This window comes from Aulonocara sp. 'chitande type north' Nkhata Bay, linkage group LG4 (assembly GCF_057382095.1).
Source record: "Aulonocara sp. 'chitande type north' Nkhata Bay isolate Kocher_YH1m ecotype deep benthic linkage group LG4, A_spYH_male_GT1.1, whole genome shotgun sequence".
Classification (NCBI taxonomy): Eukaryota; Metazoa; Chordata; class Actinopteri; order Cichliformes; family Cichlidae; genus Aulonocara; species Aulonocara sp. 'chitande type north' Nkhata Bay.
In genome coordinates this window covers 6,237,398-6,255,146 of record NC_141347.1, presented here as the reverse complement: position 1 = coordinate 6,255,146, position 17,749 = coordinate 6,237,398, and the positions used below count along the sequence as shown (strand labels likewise).

At 41.7% G+C, this 17,749-nt stretch overlaps 1 protein-coding gene across 4 annotated transcripts in view; it reads right to left on the bottom strand.

Annotated features, from left to right (window-relative positions):
- LOC147331851 (protein NLRC3-like) overlaps window positions 1-17,749 on the bottom strand; it is a 206,175-nt gene that overhangs the window by 53,590 nt on the left and 134,836 nt on the right. For 2 of the 4 annotated variants that reach the window (XM_086288143.1, XM_086288142.1), the window contains exons 8-9: window positions 13,422-13,595; window positions 4,197-4,370 (exon numbers count right to left, since the gene is read on the bottom strand). In XM_086288143.1, the coding sequence (XP_086144269.1) occupies window positions 4,197-4,370; window positions 13,422-13,595 (348 nt within the window). The remainder of the gene's footprint in view (window positions 1-4,196; window positions 4,371-13,421; window positions 13,596-17,749) is intronic. The other 2 variants (XM_086288141.1, XM_086288144.1) reach the window with 1 other exon arrangement.

The window sequence follows — 17,749 nt, the reverse complement described above, 5'->3', positions numbered from 1 at the left end:
GAGAGCATTCTCCACAAAACTGGCGCTCTGGAAAGCTCAGCTCTCTCAGACAAACCTTTGCCATTTCCCAGCATGCAAGGCACTCGTGGATGCAGGCACACCATTCAGTGCTGACGAGTATGTTGATGTCATTTTGAGGCTACAGGAGGAATTTGATCACAGATTTGCTGACTTCAAGACACACAGAGCCACCTTTCACATTTTTGCGGACCCCTTCTCCTTTGATGTGCAAGATGCCCCTTCTGTGCTTCAAATGGAGCTCATTGAGCTGCAGTGCAACTCTGAACTCAAAGCAAAGTTCAGGGAGGTGAGTGGAAAAGCAGACAAGCTTGGACAATTTTTGAGAGAATTGAGCCCTAGTTTCCCTCGGCTTTCCCGAATGTTCAAGTGGACCATGTGCCTTTTTGGTAGCACATACTTGTGCCAAAAGCTCTTCTCCACTTTGAACTTCAATAAGTCCAAGTACAGGTCCAGACTTACGGATGATCATCTTCAAGACATACTGAGGGCCGCAACTGCTTCCTCCCTCAGGCCAAATCTGGCTCGGCTATGCGAGAGGAAACGCTGCCAGGTCTCTAGCAGCAAGGAGTAGGCAAGAGAAGCCATGTTCAGAAGAACAGTTCATTTTCTACAGTGTTCCATTCATGTTCAGAAGAAGGTTATAGAACTGTTAATACAGACATTTCAATCTAAATACAGCAGATATAGAAGACTGAAAGAAAAACACAAGTTCACTGACTAAAAATATCTTATTATTTTATTTATGTATTACAGATTGATTTTTTTTCTTATTAATTCTTAATTTGTTTATTTATTTTTCATATTTTGTGTTAAAAAATAAAAATAAAGAGATTTGAGAAGATTGGAATTTTTTAACCATGCCTTTCCTGTGGAAAACCTAATGCGGCCCAGCCTCACCCAGACTCTGCCTGCAGCGGCCCCCAGCTAAATTGAGTTTGAGACCCCTGTCCTACACCATAAATCAGTAAGAGAGGGTACGACCTCTCTCATGGCCCCAAGTGGTGTGTGCATGCCAGAGCACTCTGGAAGGCACACAGAGTCTTTACAGACTACTCAGGATCAAACCTCTATCATTATGCAATCGATTATACAACTCTAAGCATATATGAGTAAATATTTCTAAGCATAAATGACAATCAACAATATAAACCTTACAGCTGGTTTTAATAACAGAATTTATTTGTTTCTCAAACGAGAAAGAGCTATCGAGAAACACTCCTAAATCTTTAGTTCTGAACTTTTCCAGTGGGCCAAGGTCAACATTATCTGCTAATGCTAAATAGGCTGCCGTTATTAACTAATGCTAATTTGACATGAATTAGCATTATGCACTAATGCTAACACTTACTTTTTTTTAAAAATGTGAGTAGCTAATGCTAACACTATTTCCCTTAACTTTATAACAATGTGAACGGCTAATGCTAACACTCTTTTTCTAGCATTATAACATCTGAGCTGCTAATGCTAAGTAGGCTGCCATTAGCACCTACGTCTAATTTAAGGCAAATACGCATTAGAACCTAATGCTCATATCGTTTTCCTTTGCTTTATAACAATGTGAGCAGCTACTGCTAAATAGCATTAGCTAATAACAGCAGTCTAATTTAATGCAAGTTAGCCTCATTTGCATTACAACGATGTGAGGAGTTAACGCTAAGTATGCTGCCATTAGTGGCTAATTCTAATTAGGGGTGAATAAATATTACCAGCTAATGCTAATATCGTATTCTCTTCCCTTTTAACAATGTGAGCAGCTAGTGCTAGGTAGGCTGATGCTAGCAGCTAATGCTAAAGCTAATTTAATGTGAATTAGCATCACATTAGTGAGGAGTTAATGCTAAGTAGACTGCCATTAGCAGGTAATGCTAATTTTAGGTGAATAGGAATTGGCAGATAATGCTAATACCATATTTTCTTGCTTTATAACAATGTGACCAGCTAATGCTATGTAGGTTGCCGTTATTAGCTAATACTAATTTGAGGTGAATTAGCATTATCCCCTTATGCTAACAATGTTTTTTCTTACTTTTTAACAATACAAGTAGCTAATGTGAACACTTTTTTTTTTTTATTGAATTCTAATTTTTCCCTTGCGATGTGAAGAGTTAATGCTAAATAGGATGCCATTAGTGGCTAATTCTAATTTTAGATGAGAAAGCATTAGAAGCTAATGCTAATACCATATTTTCTTGCTTTATATCAATATTAGTAGGTAATGCTAAGTACGTAGCCATTATTAGCTAATGCTAATTTAGGTGAATTAGCATTATCCACTAATGCTAACACTGTTTTTGCCAACTCTTTTCCCTTGCATTATAACAATATGAGCAGCTAATGCTAAGAAGGCTGCCATTATTAGGTAATGCTAATTATTATGTGTGTTAGCATTATCCGCTGCTGCTAGCAATGTTTTATCTTACCTTTTAACAATATCAGCAGCTAATGCTAACACTACTTTAATTTCAGTTAAACCTACTTAGCATTAATTAACTTCATTTAGCATTAAGAAGTTTTTGCTATAGGCTACCATTAGTGGCTAATGCTAATTTTAGGTAAATAGAAATTGGCAGCTAATGCTAATACCATATTTTCTTGCCTTATAACAATGTGACCAGCTAATGCTAAGCAGGTGCCATTATTAGCTAATACTAATTTGAGATGAATTAGCATTATCCGCTTATGCTAACAATGTTTTTTCTTACTTTTTAACAATACGCCATTAGTGGCTAATTCTAATTTTAGATGAAAAAGGATTAACAGCTAATGCTCATACTGTTTGCTTTGTAAGAATGACAGCAGCTAATGATATGAAGTCTACCGTTATTAACTAATGCTAATTTGATGAGAATTAGCATTATCCGATAATGGTAACTCTTTTCCCCTGCATTATAACAATGTCAGGAGTTAATGCTAAGTAGACTGCCATTAGGGGCTAACTCTAATTAGGGGTGAATAATTATTAGCAGCTAATACTAATACCGTTTTCTCTTTTTCCTTATAACAACTTGAGCAGCTAATTCTAATTTGATGCGAATTAGCATTATATTAGTGAGCAGTTAATGCTAAGTAGGCTGCCATTATTAACTAATACTACGTTGACGTGAATTAGCATTATGCGCTACTGCTAATACTGTTTTCTCTTACTTATTAAAAATGATAGTAGCTAATACTAATACTCTTTTCCGTTGGGTAACAACAAAGTGAGGAATTAATGCTAAGTTGGCTGCTTTTAGCGGCTTATTCTAATTAGGGGTGAATAATTATTAGCAGCAAATGCTAATACCGTTTTCTCTTTCCTTATAACAATATGAGCAGTTAATGCTAATTTGATGTAAATTAGCATTATATTAGTGAGGAGTTAATGCTAAGTAGGCTGCCATTAGCAGCTAAAGGTAATTTGAGGTGAATAAGCACTAGTAGCTAATGCCAATACCCTTTTCTCTTGTGTTATAATGATGTGAAACGTTAATATTGTTCTCAAACAACAGAATGAGAATGAAATATTGATTCTAACAGGGCCCGTAAACAGCATTAGCTTAGCAGCATTAGCTTATCAGAGTCTCCATCATGGTCACACAAATCCTTAGCGGAGCAAAGTGGCCTACTTAGCAATAGCTGCTGTAGAAAGCAAAGGGAAAACAGTATTAGCATTAGCTGCTAAATGTGCACTTGAGAACAAATCTATTGTGAATTCAGCCGTGAATGTAGTGTTTCCAGTAAGCTTCCATTTCCAAATGTTAGCTGCTCCTGTCTGCCTCTTTGTCACACACACAGACTGAAATGATTCACAGCCTTGTTTCATCCTTCTGTCAGTGTCACTGACTGTCACTGTGACTGTGGACATACAGCATGGGAAACACACACATGGCTGATACTTGTATCTAAAGTTACAAAATGTTGTCTCTGTCCAAATATTACCTAACTGTAAGTCTACTTTTAATGAAACTCTCAACATGACTTATCAGTTATCATTAATGTTCCTGCAAACAGACTCCTTGAAGACCCCCTACATAAATATCCATGTACTATCCAGCTAGACTAGTGTGTCTGTCCCTGAAAATATTCCTGCATGTGTGATTGTTCATGTCTCATCTGCAGGAAACAAACAGGAAGTGAGTGAAAGACACAGGAAATGATTCCAGCTCTTCCTCCTATATCAGACATTCTCTCCATACCTGAGAGTGTCCAGTCTCCAGCCTGGATCCTTCAGTCCAGCCGACAGAAGCTTCATTCCTGAGTCACCTGGATGATTGTAGCTCAGGTCCAGCTCTCTCAGATGGGAGGGGTTGGAGGTCAGAGCTGAGGCCAGAGAAGTACAGCCTCCCTCTGTGATCAGACAGCCTGACAGACTGCAGACACACAAAACAACAATCCATCTGTTATCCATCTCTATAGCAGCATAACTAAGTGATGGTTCAGGGTCACCTGATCCAGCTCTAACTATAAGTTTTATCAAAAAGGAAAGTTTGAAGCTGATCGTCAAAGTAGAGAGGGTGTCTGTCTCCTGAACTCAAACTGGGAGCTGCTTCCACACCCAGTCCAACATAGCCAGGCTTTCTTTGCTGCTTTGACAAAACCTCAAATCCCAGTCAGAGATGGTGAGCATCATCACAGTGATGATCATTTCTCTGTTAACCCAGGCTTTCTGCTTCAGGATCTGTGCACGCTCACAGAACAAGGAGACCTTTAAACATCATTTCACTAAATGGATGGACTGAGCTCAGCCTACAGATGAACTGGATAAATAAAGATTTGACCTCAGTGTGCTCAGTGTTCCTGTCTATTCCTAACATATTCCTAACATGATAGCTGCACTTTAGAGCTCTAAAACTGGAACTGACACATATTTAAACTCCACATGTTACTCAGTACATCCAGTTCTGACACTCGCCCACAGTCCAACAAAGGAAACATGGAGATCACATCCGTTTGTCACCAAAGTCTAATTATTCCAGAGGGCAGTGTTGATACAACTAAAGTTATTTTTAAGCAAAGTTGAGTTTTTTATCGTCGGAGTACTTCAAGTCTGAAGTATCATTTAAATGCATTACACGCTGTTGATGGCAGCAAACAAACCACCCAAACAAACAGAGGTGGGAGGCTTGGGCAGACTACGTAGATTCAGCTAATGGGAGGAGTCAAGATAAACCAAAGAAAGACAAGCTAACAGACGCCACAGTGAAGTGAGTAGCTACAAACTTCAGGCCAATTAGTGTTGTTGAAGAAGTCGGTCTGAGGAACGTTCTTAGGATCAACAAATGACCGCATGTATGAGCCTCCCTCAAGACGCACCATCACAAGAAGAACAAATGAGCTGTAGAAAAAGGAGAGACTACGACAGCCACAGCGTTACAACGTGCACCAGCTGTTGGTCTCTCTGTAGACCTGGGAGTTATAGTACATGATATTAATGAAGACTGGGAGCTGCATTCTATAGCAAACAATTTGTTATGAGGTAATCAGCTGATCTTACTTTAACCGGAAGCCCTTCACAATAATTGCAAAGCCTTTATTTTGTCCAACTACCATCAGTTCGTCTGTACTGATGGTAACTTAAAGTCACACTAATGCAGTTTAGTTTGTATAGTGTAAGTAGTAGAAGTATACTACAGTACTCTGATCACTGATAGGATAGATTTATGTAGATATACACCTTTGTGTTTAACATTACTGCATTATAGTACTGTGATCTTTGACCTTATATATGGTTATGTTAGCTATACTGACGTATGCATATAACTGGATATGTATCTTATCTATTCATCTTATTTGTCATGTATTTGTATTGTGTACTTCCTTTTTGTAAGAAACCACACACGTGATCACAGCCACAAGAATCAATCAGTGAAAGAATAAAGTGCCTCAAACCAAACCTTAAGCTCCTTATTCCACACGCTGGGCCTTCAGTGGTGCTCTGGCTGACACACCAGAGTGACTGGAGTGCTAAAGAGTGAATCGGACACACCAGTGTAATCCCTGATATCTCCACTACATTTAATCGTCCTTCAGCCTGTGGCTGCAGTTAGCTGGTCTGCTAGTTAGCTGGTGTGCTAGTTAGCCGGTGTGCTATTTAGCCGGTTCGCTAGTCAGCTGGTGTGCTAGTTAGCTGGTATGCTAGTTAGCCGGTTCGCTAGTCGGCTGGTGTACTAGTTAGCCAGTGTGCTAGTTAGCCGGTTCGCTAGTTAGCTGGTCTGCTACTTAGCTGGTTTGCTAGATAGCCGGTGTGCTAGTTAGCTGGTGTGCTAATTAGCAGAAATGTGACTTTACAGCTCGGCCTCACTCACTGACATTAGTCAGATATGACTGAATCTATATCACACTTAAAGCTTTCTGTAAATGAAAGGCTCAGTGAAAACGAGGCACTTCAGTCAATTTTAAAACACACACTCTGAATATAACCTGATCCAGACCAGGTTATAGGTTCAGCATCAGTAACCACGGTGATGTAGCCAGGTAAACACTTATGCATTTATGCTCACAATCACTCCAGTTAACCCAGCATGCATGTTTTTGGACTGTGGGAGGAAGCAGAGAACCTGAAGACAACCTACACAGGCCACACTATCACCCTTATTTACAGAATTATAATTTAATTGGGTGATAAAGTAAAGAAAATAAATATTTTAATAAAAAAATATTCATAAATGAACTATTATTCAAGTAAGTAAGTAGAATATATTTATATAGCACATAATCTCGTTTGTATAGAAATGTCTTCATCTGCTTTTTCAAAGAGTCAGTGGAGTCTAGACAGCATAAAGATAACAGCAGGGAGTTCCACAGCCTCGGTGCCTGAAAAGCTCGATCCCCACGTGTGTTGAACCGAGTCTGTGGGACCAATAGTGACCTCTGACCTAAAGACCTAAGTGCTCGGTATGAAGCATGAGGTTTCAACAGGTCAGAGATGCACTGAGGAGCTTCACCATGTACAGCTCTAAAAGGTATGAGTATAATGTTAAAATGAACCCTAAAATTTAGTGGCAACCAATGAAGAGAAGCCAAAACTGGAGTAATGTGTGACCTCTTGTTTGTGCCAGTTAAAAGTCTCGCCGCAGCATTCTGTACAGTGTGAAGCTCCAGAGCTGATTTGTTGAGACAAGTAAAAAGACCATTACAATACTCCAAGTGAGAAGAGATAAAAGCATGAAGAATCATCTCAAGTTCTGCCTTTGACACCAGTCTGAGTTTAGAAATGTTTCTTGGATGATAAAAACAGTTTTGAAACAGTTGTTTAGAGAGTTTCTCAAGCAACATTGAACTGTCGAAAATAACACCTAAGTTTCTGAGACTCGATTTAATGGAAGGACCTAAAAACTGATCTGCTGCCTAATTTCTGAAGACATGTGATCAGGAGCAATGATCAAAGTTTCTGTTTTATCCGTATTAAACTGGAGAAAGTTGAAGTTTCACAATTATTTGATTCCTGAAAGACAATTATTTAAACAAGAAAATGTATCAAACTGAGAATCTTTGAAAGAACAGTATAACTTAATGTCTGAATGTCATCAGCGTAGAGATGATAAGAAATATTATTGTAATATCTGATAATTTGGCCTAGAGCAGGGGTGGGGAACTCCAGGCCTCGAGGGCCGGTGTCCTGCAGGTTTTAGGTCTAACCCTGGGTCAGCACACCTGAATCAAATTCATTACCAGGCCTCTGGAGAACCTCAGGACGTGTTGAGGAGGAATTTAACCATTTAAATCAGATGTGATGGATCAAGGAAACATCTAAAAACTGCAGGACACCAGCCCTCGAGGCCTGGCGTTTGTCACCTGTGGCCTAGAGGACGTATATAAACCAAAAAGAGAATCGGGCCTAAAACAGATCCTTGAGGTACCCCAGAAGGCAGAACGGATGTTTCAGACAACACATGATTCATACAGACAGTCAAAGATCTCTCAGATACAGTAGATACGACAAACCATTTTAAAGCAACACCAGTAATCCTGAACAAGTCCTTCAGCCTATTTATCATGATGCTGTGATCAACAGTATCAAAAGCAGAGGAGACATCCAACTCAGTGCACTCTCCAGAGTCTGCTGCCATCAGAATGTCACCACACACTTTAAGTTAAGCCATCTCAGTGGAGGACAGTTTACAGAAACCAGACTGGAAAATGTCCAGAACACTGTTTTTCTCCAGAAAGTCGTTAAGTTGTTCTGCAACTGTTTTTTCCACGTTCGTTCAATGATTCATTACAATCAGATTTAGTATAGACTGGTACACGAGGAATATCAGGAGAGACAATTTTCATAATTGTATCAAACAATACTTTGGTTCTTTTCTGAAGCCATTAGATTTGAAAACTATTCAGTTCCAGCTTTTTTATCATGTTGTTAAGTGAGGATATTGATTCCTTGAGATGTACTCGATGAACCTCAAGCTTGGAAGCCTTCCATAAACGTTCTAACTTGACAGAATATCTCTTGAAATTTTGAGTATTTTCATTTATCCAGGGATAGAAATTTGAAGAATGGACAACACTTTGCTTCAGAGGTGCCGCTGTGTCTAAATAAAATGGACAAAGTGTTGTCTCCAGGAGTTTAGCTGATTTAGAGTGGCCAGGTACGGTGGGTGTGCTCCGGTTAAAGAACACGGAGGCAGACTTCCAAATTCAGGTGATTTATTCGGTCTGTAGTGAGGATACAGTCACCTGACCTAAACCCAGTGGAGATGGTTTGGGATCAGTGTTGGGCAAGTGACTTTGAACAAGTAATTATAGTTAGTAGTTACCAAGAAGTAACTAGTAACTATTAGAGATGGACCGATCCGATATTACGTATCGGTATCGGTCCGATACTGACCTAAATTACTGGATCGGATATCGGAGAAAAATAAAAAATGTAATCCGATCCATTAAATATCACGAAAGCACCTCACAAAACTTGCAACACGCCGTAACTCACCTCAGAACGTTAGCACGTCGGAGCAGTATGCATCACATGATAGAGCGGCTGTGGCATGCGGGACCTGTAGGTGGTCTGGATAGCATTTGGAGCTTCGCTAGCAACCCGGCATTTCATCTCCGACAAAGTTATCCCCGAGAGAAGTAAAGCAAGTGTGTAAGTCCATCTCTGAATGTTTGTAAAGCATTCCTGCGTTAAGCTTAACAAACGACTGCCTCTTCTTGCTGCTACTTCAATCATGAAACTGCTTAACGATCAGCTGATCGGCTTTTCTGTCTCGAGTCCGTCTCTCTTGTTTGTTTTTGGCCCACTTTGCACCAGAAAGAGGAAACCAGCGGCTGAACAACAGCAGCACGTTTAAGCTTGATAAGCTGTTGTTACAATTTATTTAATATTACTTTCTACACCAGGATCTTTTTCTACGTAGCTGACGCTGGTAACTGTGCAGGGGCGGATCTAGCAAAGTTTAGCCAGGGGGGCCGATAGGGCATTAACAGGGAAAAGGGGGCACAAAGACATACTTTTCTTTCTTATTCTCATTTAAAATGTCGAGCTTTTAATAAATAATTATCTGACACCCAAAGTTTTAATTTGATGTAAAATGAATAGAAGTCAATTACTGTATATAGTAACTGTTAAGTCTAATATATATACCCTAGTAAGCTATAGTACTTTTTCCTTTGGGAAGGTACCATCTGTGCAGTCTGCAATTTTGTTGAAGAAAGATGTTGAATCTATTTAATATTTCTTGAAAAATAATTGATTTCTGTGCATTTTTTTTTCACACTGCATCAAATTAAGGTTGATTACGTCGATTAAGCATCATGAGGTGGAGTGTGAGGGGTGGTTCCCTATTTTTTATTTATTTATTTTTGTTGTTGCTGGGAGTTGGAACCCTATTAGTTAGGTTGCTTAATATTTACGCTAAGTGCTCTTTAAAATACCAGAATAGGGAGGATGGTGTAGGTTTAAGTTTATTAGATTGATCAGTATTGCTGAACTATGAAATATTTTTTTTGCATACAGGTATAACAGAATAGCTTTAGTGTAGTTGTTGTTTTAAACTTGAGTATGAACTTATACAAAATGCAGCAAGATATTTAAAAAAACAGTTTTGTTGATTAAAAAACACTATATCGGATTCATATCGGTATCGGCAGATATCCAAATTTATGATATCGGTATCGGACATAAAAAAGTGGTATCGTGCCATCTCTAGTAACTATACTACTAACTATAGTTAACTCTACGTAGTTACTTAGAGTTAAAATATTGTAAGTCAGTTACTAAAAGTAATTAATTACTTGAAAAGTAACTATTGCGTTACTTTAAAAAAAATGTTCAACCCTCTGGGGTCCAGGGTATAATTGGCCATTTTTAACTACTTTTGATTTGACCTCTATATTCCACCTTTAAAAACTATTTACTTTGCCTGTTTGGTATCATTCTTTTCAGCACAACCTCACGTGTCTGAATTTACAGTTATGTTTTCATTTTGACATACTGTATTAACACAATTGACCTAAAATCAGACAAAAAACAATATGAGTAGAAAAAGTTATATTTTTTACTGTTACAACCACAAACATGTTTAATAAATCATTAACTTGAAATCTAATAATTTTAATATTTTAATAATATTTTAATAATAATAATAATGGATTGCATTTATATAGCGCTTTTCGGGCCTTAAAGTGCTTTACAATGCCACTATTCATTCACTCTCACATTCACACACTGGTGGAGGCAGCTACAGTTGTAGCCACAGCTGCCCTGGGGCAGACTGACAGAAGCGAGGCTGCCATATCGCACCATCGGCCCCTCTGGCCATCACCAGTAGGCGCTAGGTGAAGTGTCTTGCCCAAAGACACAATGACCGAGACTGTCCGAGCCGGGGCTCGAACCGGCAACCTTCCGGTTACAAGACGAACACCCTTAAAATCCTATACACAAGGTTTGCAAACAACCATTTTGTTATTTGTAACAATTTACCTTTTACCTTGATTTTTTAAAAATAACTATTTCAAACTATTTACAGAACAATCAGCTGTTCTGCATTAAATAAGATGCCACAAATTATTTGTGCCACTCCAAAAAAATAATTTCTGTCCACCATAAAGGAGAACATCACAGCCTGATACCTGCAGGTCTGACAGCAGCAGGTGTATCACTGCTGTTTCTACCTGGAGACACCGTTTACACTGTAATCTGCATTTGCTGGTTTTGTGGCAGCACCTGTAACAATTCCATTCAATTCAACTCTATTTATATAGTGCCAAATCACAACAGTCGCCTCAGGGCACTTAACATTCAGCAATTGCCTCATTGTTCTGACAGACAACATAAAACTATCCACTACACTACACACTAACTTTTTTTGTTCTTTTTTCCCCTACACACTAACTACACAACACAACATACTATGCACACACTCCAAATACGCTAAACGTCACAAATCTCTCACATCTCACACCGTCACTCCTAAAACTTCCCCCTCTTCCTAAACAACCAAATGTCATGTTGCTATATCATTTTTTTGATTGGTCGACATGGTTCATTTTTCCACCAACAGGAAAGGGATGATTTGGGTTTTTTTTGCTCATAAGCAGAGAGTGCTTGCTGTGCTGTCCTTAGACAGTAAAAGTGACGAAACTATTGAGGAAAAAACGCTGCGTATATATTGTTTATCATGACTCTGGTTTTATGTGACCTATCAACACAATTTAAAAACTGGTATATGTCACCTTGTTGCTTTGTAATCTTGAAGTGGTCATGTGATTGGCTTACCATGAATACTTTATTCTTCCTCAGCCAAACAGCAGCACTCATGCGATTGTTTTGCCCCCTTAGCTCCAGGTGTTGTGCCAAAAAGTGATCGTCTGCCAGAAAGTGATCGCTGTCCGCGGGAGTGCATGCAGCTGCTTAACCCTTTAAAGCCGGTCAGAGTGGGCACACTCTGTTTTGCGTAACATAATATTCCAGAAACACGCTTTGCCGATTCGATCAGCTGTTTGTAACACTTCCTACTTTGGAATTGACATCAGCGTGAACTATCGCATATCCGCCATGACCTGCCCAAAACCGGAAGTGATGTCATTTTTGCAGAAATGTATTTTTTACCATCATGGCCTCATAACCCTATACTAGTGTTTTTTAAAGTTATGTTTGACTTTCTGACTTTCTGTGTTGTTTCTGGGATGCTTAGGACTCATATTGCACTGCTGGAAATAGTTTATTTTGATGCATATGCTGCTTTTTTGCAAATTTGCACTATAATATTTATTTTCGTTTTTCCTGCAGTGTATAGAAATTAGTGTATTTCAAAAATAAAACTATGAAGACACTCAAAATAAATTTCATGTGGTGGGAAACTATTTTGTGCAACTTTTTTGCATTTACAGTTTTGAGGGATAAGCCTCTTAAATTTCTCTAACTAGAAATATATGTTAAAAAACAAAAACGATTTTCAAATTTTTTTTAGTTTATTGCACTTTTTGCAATTTATGTAATTTCTATGCACTTAATGCATGCATATTATTAAAATTTAGGCTGTAATGGTTGTATTGATGTAGAGCAACTTGAAATGCTCCCAAAAATGGCTCCACAGCATGTAAAAATATAATATAAGCTGTGGCGGACTTGGTTCTATGGTAAGTCTTAAAGGGTTAAAGCTGTAGCGCCCAGATTACTTATAGCTACTTCCATGCAGCTGATATAAGATTGGTTGTTGAAAAATAGTAACGCAACCGCACCGAATCCAATTCAGGATTTTGATTTCCATCACACTTCCACTGGATGCCCAGCTGCTCTCCTATTATGTGATTATCATCAACACAGAACTGGAGGATAAGACCGCGGTTCTGGGGGTTGGGAAGCTCATCTTGTAACCAGAAGGTTGCCAGTAGGATCTCTCTGTCTTGGTCGTTGTGTTCTTGGAACACAAGACACTTCAGTATGTAGTTAGTACCGGGCGACTCCCCTCCCCCACATCGGCACCAGAACCCTGTATTATCTACAGGGTAAGAATGCCTGTTTTATCAAACTATGGCTATTACTACTGTGATCATTTGCAGCCCAGTGTGCTGCTCTCTCTGCTGGGATGAACCACTGGAGCTCACCCAGTCATCCCTTTCTTTCTCTCAAGAAGAAGTGAAATAAATGTATTTATTATGTTATGAGTCTAATATTCTTTAAATCAAACTGTAATGAATAAATGAAGCAAGAAGATTTGGTGGCTCCAAGTGTTGTAGAAGAAAAGATAAACATCTCATTTTGAGAAATCAGCCTTTAAAATTAAGTAAGTACTGTGAATAAAAAAACTAACAGCAAACCAATCGGTAGTCGCCAATTACTTTTGAAAGTAATTCGGAGTCCAATTATCCACTCAAATGTAAATAAAAGTTCACTTGACAGCTGTATAAAGGTTACCTGTTTATACAATAATATAAGTCACATTTCAAATGATCATCTGTGGAAAAGTTTGAATCCTGACCTGAGAGTTTCCACTGCACACTGTGAACTCTTTAGTCCAGCGGACAGAAGCTTCACTCCTGAATCCTGCAGGTCAGAGTTACTCAGGTCCAGCTCTCTCAGACTGGAGGACTGGGAGCTGAGGACTGAGGACAGAGCTTCACAGCTTCTCTCTGACAGGTTACAGCCACTCAGTCTGAAAAATAAAAGACAGTCATACAACAAATACTCATGTTGAGTTTGTTAATACATTTCACAACATTAAATCTTGACTTTCTATTTTTAGAGGAAACATAAACATACTAAGAAACAACATCATATGTATGAACTTAAATAATTGAATAATTCTAACAACAAACTGTTTTCTGATCTGACCTCAGAGTATTCAGTTTACAGTTTAAACGTTGTAGTCCAGCAGACAGAAGCTTCACTCCTGAATCCTGTAGCTTTCTGATACTCAGGTCCAGCTCTGTCAGACTAGAGGACTGCGAGCTGAGAACTGAGGACAGAGCTTCACAGTTTTCCTCTGAGAGTTCACAGATGTTAAGTCTGAAGATAAAAACATGAATAAAGATTGTTGTTAAAGTGTAATCAGGGTGCAATAGCTTATTGTCTTGTGCTGAGCAGGTTAGTATAAGTTCACTTTAACTTATAAATGAATAAAAATGCTATGGAACAAGGATAACTGGATAAAGTTTACCTTTACTGGTTAAATTATTGATTATTTTTGTTAGTTGATATAAACAAAACCAAACATCAAACATATAAACAAACAGAACTAAACAGAATACAAATTGATCTGACCTCAGAATATTCAGTTTGGCGTGTGGACTCTCCACTGCAGCAGACAGAAGCTTTACTGCTGAAGCTTTCAGGCTGTTGGTACTCAGGTCCAGCTCTCTCAGACTACAGGACTGGGAGCTGACCACTGACAACAAATTTTCACAGCCTTCCTCTGAGATGTTACAGCTGCTCAGTCTGGGAGAGAAAGGGAAAAAACAAAACAAAACAAAAAATATATGTGATCAAATGAAATTTGTTTATATGTTAAACCTTTTAAAAAAAACAAAAAAAACCAACCTATGACACTATGAGTGCTACCAGTCCAGTGCACACGATTGGTACCTTGATGGTACCTTGCTCAGGGGTACCATCAAGGTAGCTGTTCGGTGGATTCGACCCCTGACCTTATGATCATGGGGCGACCACTCTACCTACTGAGCTAATAATTCTGTGTACACTATCATACAATATTAACTAAAACAATTATTTTAGAAAATCTTACTAATTCAGTAATTGTTATGCTATTTAACTGTGAGTAACACTGGATTTTAAACACTAGCTGTATAAAACTCCTCCTGTTAAAGGTGTGTATAAAGGAGATGAGCTGAAATGCAGACTTCATGGAGAATGTTTGCTGTCAGGATATATCAAAGACAAAGCAGAGATCCATCCAGTCTCTTCCACTAAGCCCACAGAGGGAAAGACAACCATTCTCACACACACACCTGCATGAAGTTTAGATCACCAGGTAATCTAACTGCATGTCTGTGGACAGTGGGAAGAAACTGTAGAGGACCCAGAGAGAACCCACTGTAATTCTGTGGGAACACTGGTTATGGAAGCCTTACAGTTAGATATGAATACTGTCAAGAAACAGGACCTGAGTGGCAATTTCAATTATGAAGCCCAAGTTCTCCTCCTTGAATCGCTACCTTATCGTGGTGGAGGGGTTTGTGTGTCCCAGGGATCCCAGGGGCTATGTTGTCTGGGGGCTTTTGCCCCCTGGTAGGGTCTCCCATGGCAAATTGGTCCTGGGTGAGGGACCAGACAAAGAGCGATTCAGAAGACCCTTATGAAAAGGATATCGAGAGAACAGTTTACCCTCCCCGGGATAGGGTTACCAGGGCCCCCCCCCTGGAGCCAGGCCCGGGGAGGGTGCCCGAGGGCGAGCGTCTGGTGGCCGGGCCTTAGTCCATGGGGCCCGGCCGGGCACAGCCCGAAGAGGAGACATGGGCCCATCCTCCTGCAGGCCCACCACCCGCAGGAGGCGCCATAGGGGTCGGGTGCATTGTGTGCCGGGTGGCGGCCAGGAGCGGAGGCCTTGGTGGACTGACCCCCAGCTGCCAAGACTGGCAATAGGGACATGGAATGTCACCTCTCTGGTGGGGAAGGAGCCTGAGTTAGTGCGTGAGGTTGAGAGGTACCGGCTAGATATAGTCGGGCTCACCTCTACGCATGGCTTGGGCTCTGGAACCAGTCTCCTGGAGAGGGGCTGGACTCTGTCTCAGTCTGGAGTTGCCCCTGGTGAGAGGCGGCAGGCTGGGTGGGTATTCTAATATCCCCTCGGCTTGCTGCCGGTACGTTGGGGATTTTCCCGGTGGACGAGAGGGTTTGTTCCCTGCGCCTTAGGGTCGGGGAACGGGTCCTGACTGTCATCTGCGCTTATGCGCCGAGTGGCAGTTCAGAGTTCCTAGAGTCCCTGGAGGGGGGGGGGGGGGGGGGGGGGGGGGGTGCTGGAAGGTGCTCCACCTGGAGACTCTGTTGTCCTGCTGGGAGACTTCAATGCTCACGTGGGTAACGACAGCGAGACCTGGAGGGGCTTGATTGGGAGGAACGGCCTCCCTGATCTGAACCCGAGCGGTGCTTTGTTATTGGACTTCTGTGCTAATCACAGTTTGGCCATAATGAACACCCTGTTCGAACATAAGAGTGTCCATAAGTGCACGTGGCACCAGGACGCTCTAGGCCGTAGGTCGATGATCGATTTTGTAATCGTATCACCAGACCTGCGACCATATGTTCTGGACACTCGGGTAAAGAGAGGGGCTGAGCTGTCAACTGATCACCACCTGGTGGTGAGTTGGATCAGGTGGCGGGGGAGGACGCTGGACAGACCTGGTGCACCTAAACGCATAGTGAGGGTGTGCTGGGAACGTCTAGCAGAGGCCCCAGTCCGCGAGATCTTCAACGCACACCTCCGGCAGAGCTTCAACAGCATTCCGAGGGAGACTGGGGACATTGAGTCCGAATGGACCATGTTCAGCATCTCCATTGCCAAAGCTGCTGCATTGAGCTGCGGCCGCAAGGTGGTTGGTACCTGCCGTGGTGGTAATCCCCGAACCAAATGGTGGACACCAGAGGTGAAGGGAGCCACCAGGCTGAAGAAGGAGTCCTATCGGGCTTGGTTAGCCTGTGGGACTCCGGAGGCAGCCGACAGGTATCGACAGGCCAAGCGGAATGTGGCTCGGGCAGTGGCTGAAGCAAAAACTCGGGTGTGGGAGGAGTTCGGAGAGGCCATGGAAAAAGACTTTCGGACTGCCTCGAAGAGATTCTGGCAAACCGTCAGGCGTCTCAGGAGGGGAAAGCGGTGCTCTACCTGCACTGTGTATAGTGCTGGCGGAGCGCTGCTGACGTCGACTGAGAAAATTGTTAGGCGGTGGAAGGAATACTTCGAGGACCTCCTTAATCCCACTGACACGTCTTCCGAGGAGGAAGCAAAGTCTGGGGATGAGGGGAATGACCCGCCAATTTCCGGGGGCGAGGTCACTGAAGCAGTTAAACAACTCCTTGGTGGCAGAGCCCCTGGTGTTGATGAGGTCCGCCCCGAGTTCCTGAAGGCTTTGGACGTTGTAGGGCTGTCCTGGTTGACACGCCTCTGCAATGTTGCATGGTGATCAGGGGCAGTACCTGTGGACTGGCAGACCGGGGTGGTGGTCCCCATCTTTAAGAAGGGGGACCGGAGGGTGTGTTCCAACTACAGGGGTATCACACTCCTCAGCCTCCCTGGGAAAGTCTATGCCAGGGTGCTGGAAAGGAGAGTTCGTCCGCTAGTCGAACCTCGGATACAGGAGGAACAATGCGGTTTTCGTCCTGGTCGCGGAACACTGGACCAGCTCTTTATCCTCTCGAGGATACTTGAGGGTGCATGGGAGTTTGCCCAACCAGTCTACATGTGTTTTGTGGACTTGGAGAAGGCATTCGACCATGTCCCTCGGGGTGTCCTGTGGGAGGTGTTGCGGGAGTATGGGGTGTCTGGCCCATTGCTACGGGCCATTCGATCCCGATACAACCGTTGCAAGAGCTTGGTTCGCATTGCCGGCAATAAGTCGGACTCGTTCCCGGTGGGTGATGGGCTCCGCCAGGGCTGCCCTTTGTCTCCGGTTCTGTTCATAATTTTTATGGGCAGGATTTCTAGGCGCAGCCAAGTGGCGGAGGGCTTTCGCTTTGGTGGCCTCAGAATCTCATCTCTGATTTTTGCGGATGATGTGGTTCTGTTGGCTTCATCGGGTGAGGGCCTCCAGCTCGCACTGGAACGGTTCGCAGCCGAGTGTGAAGCAGCGGGAATGA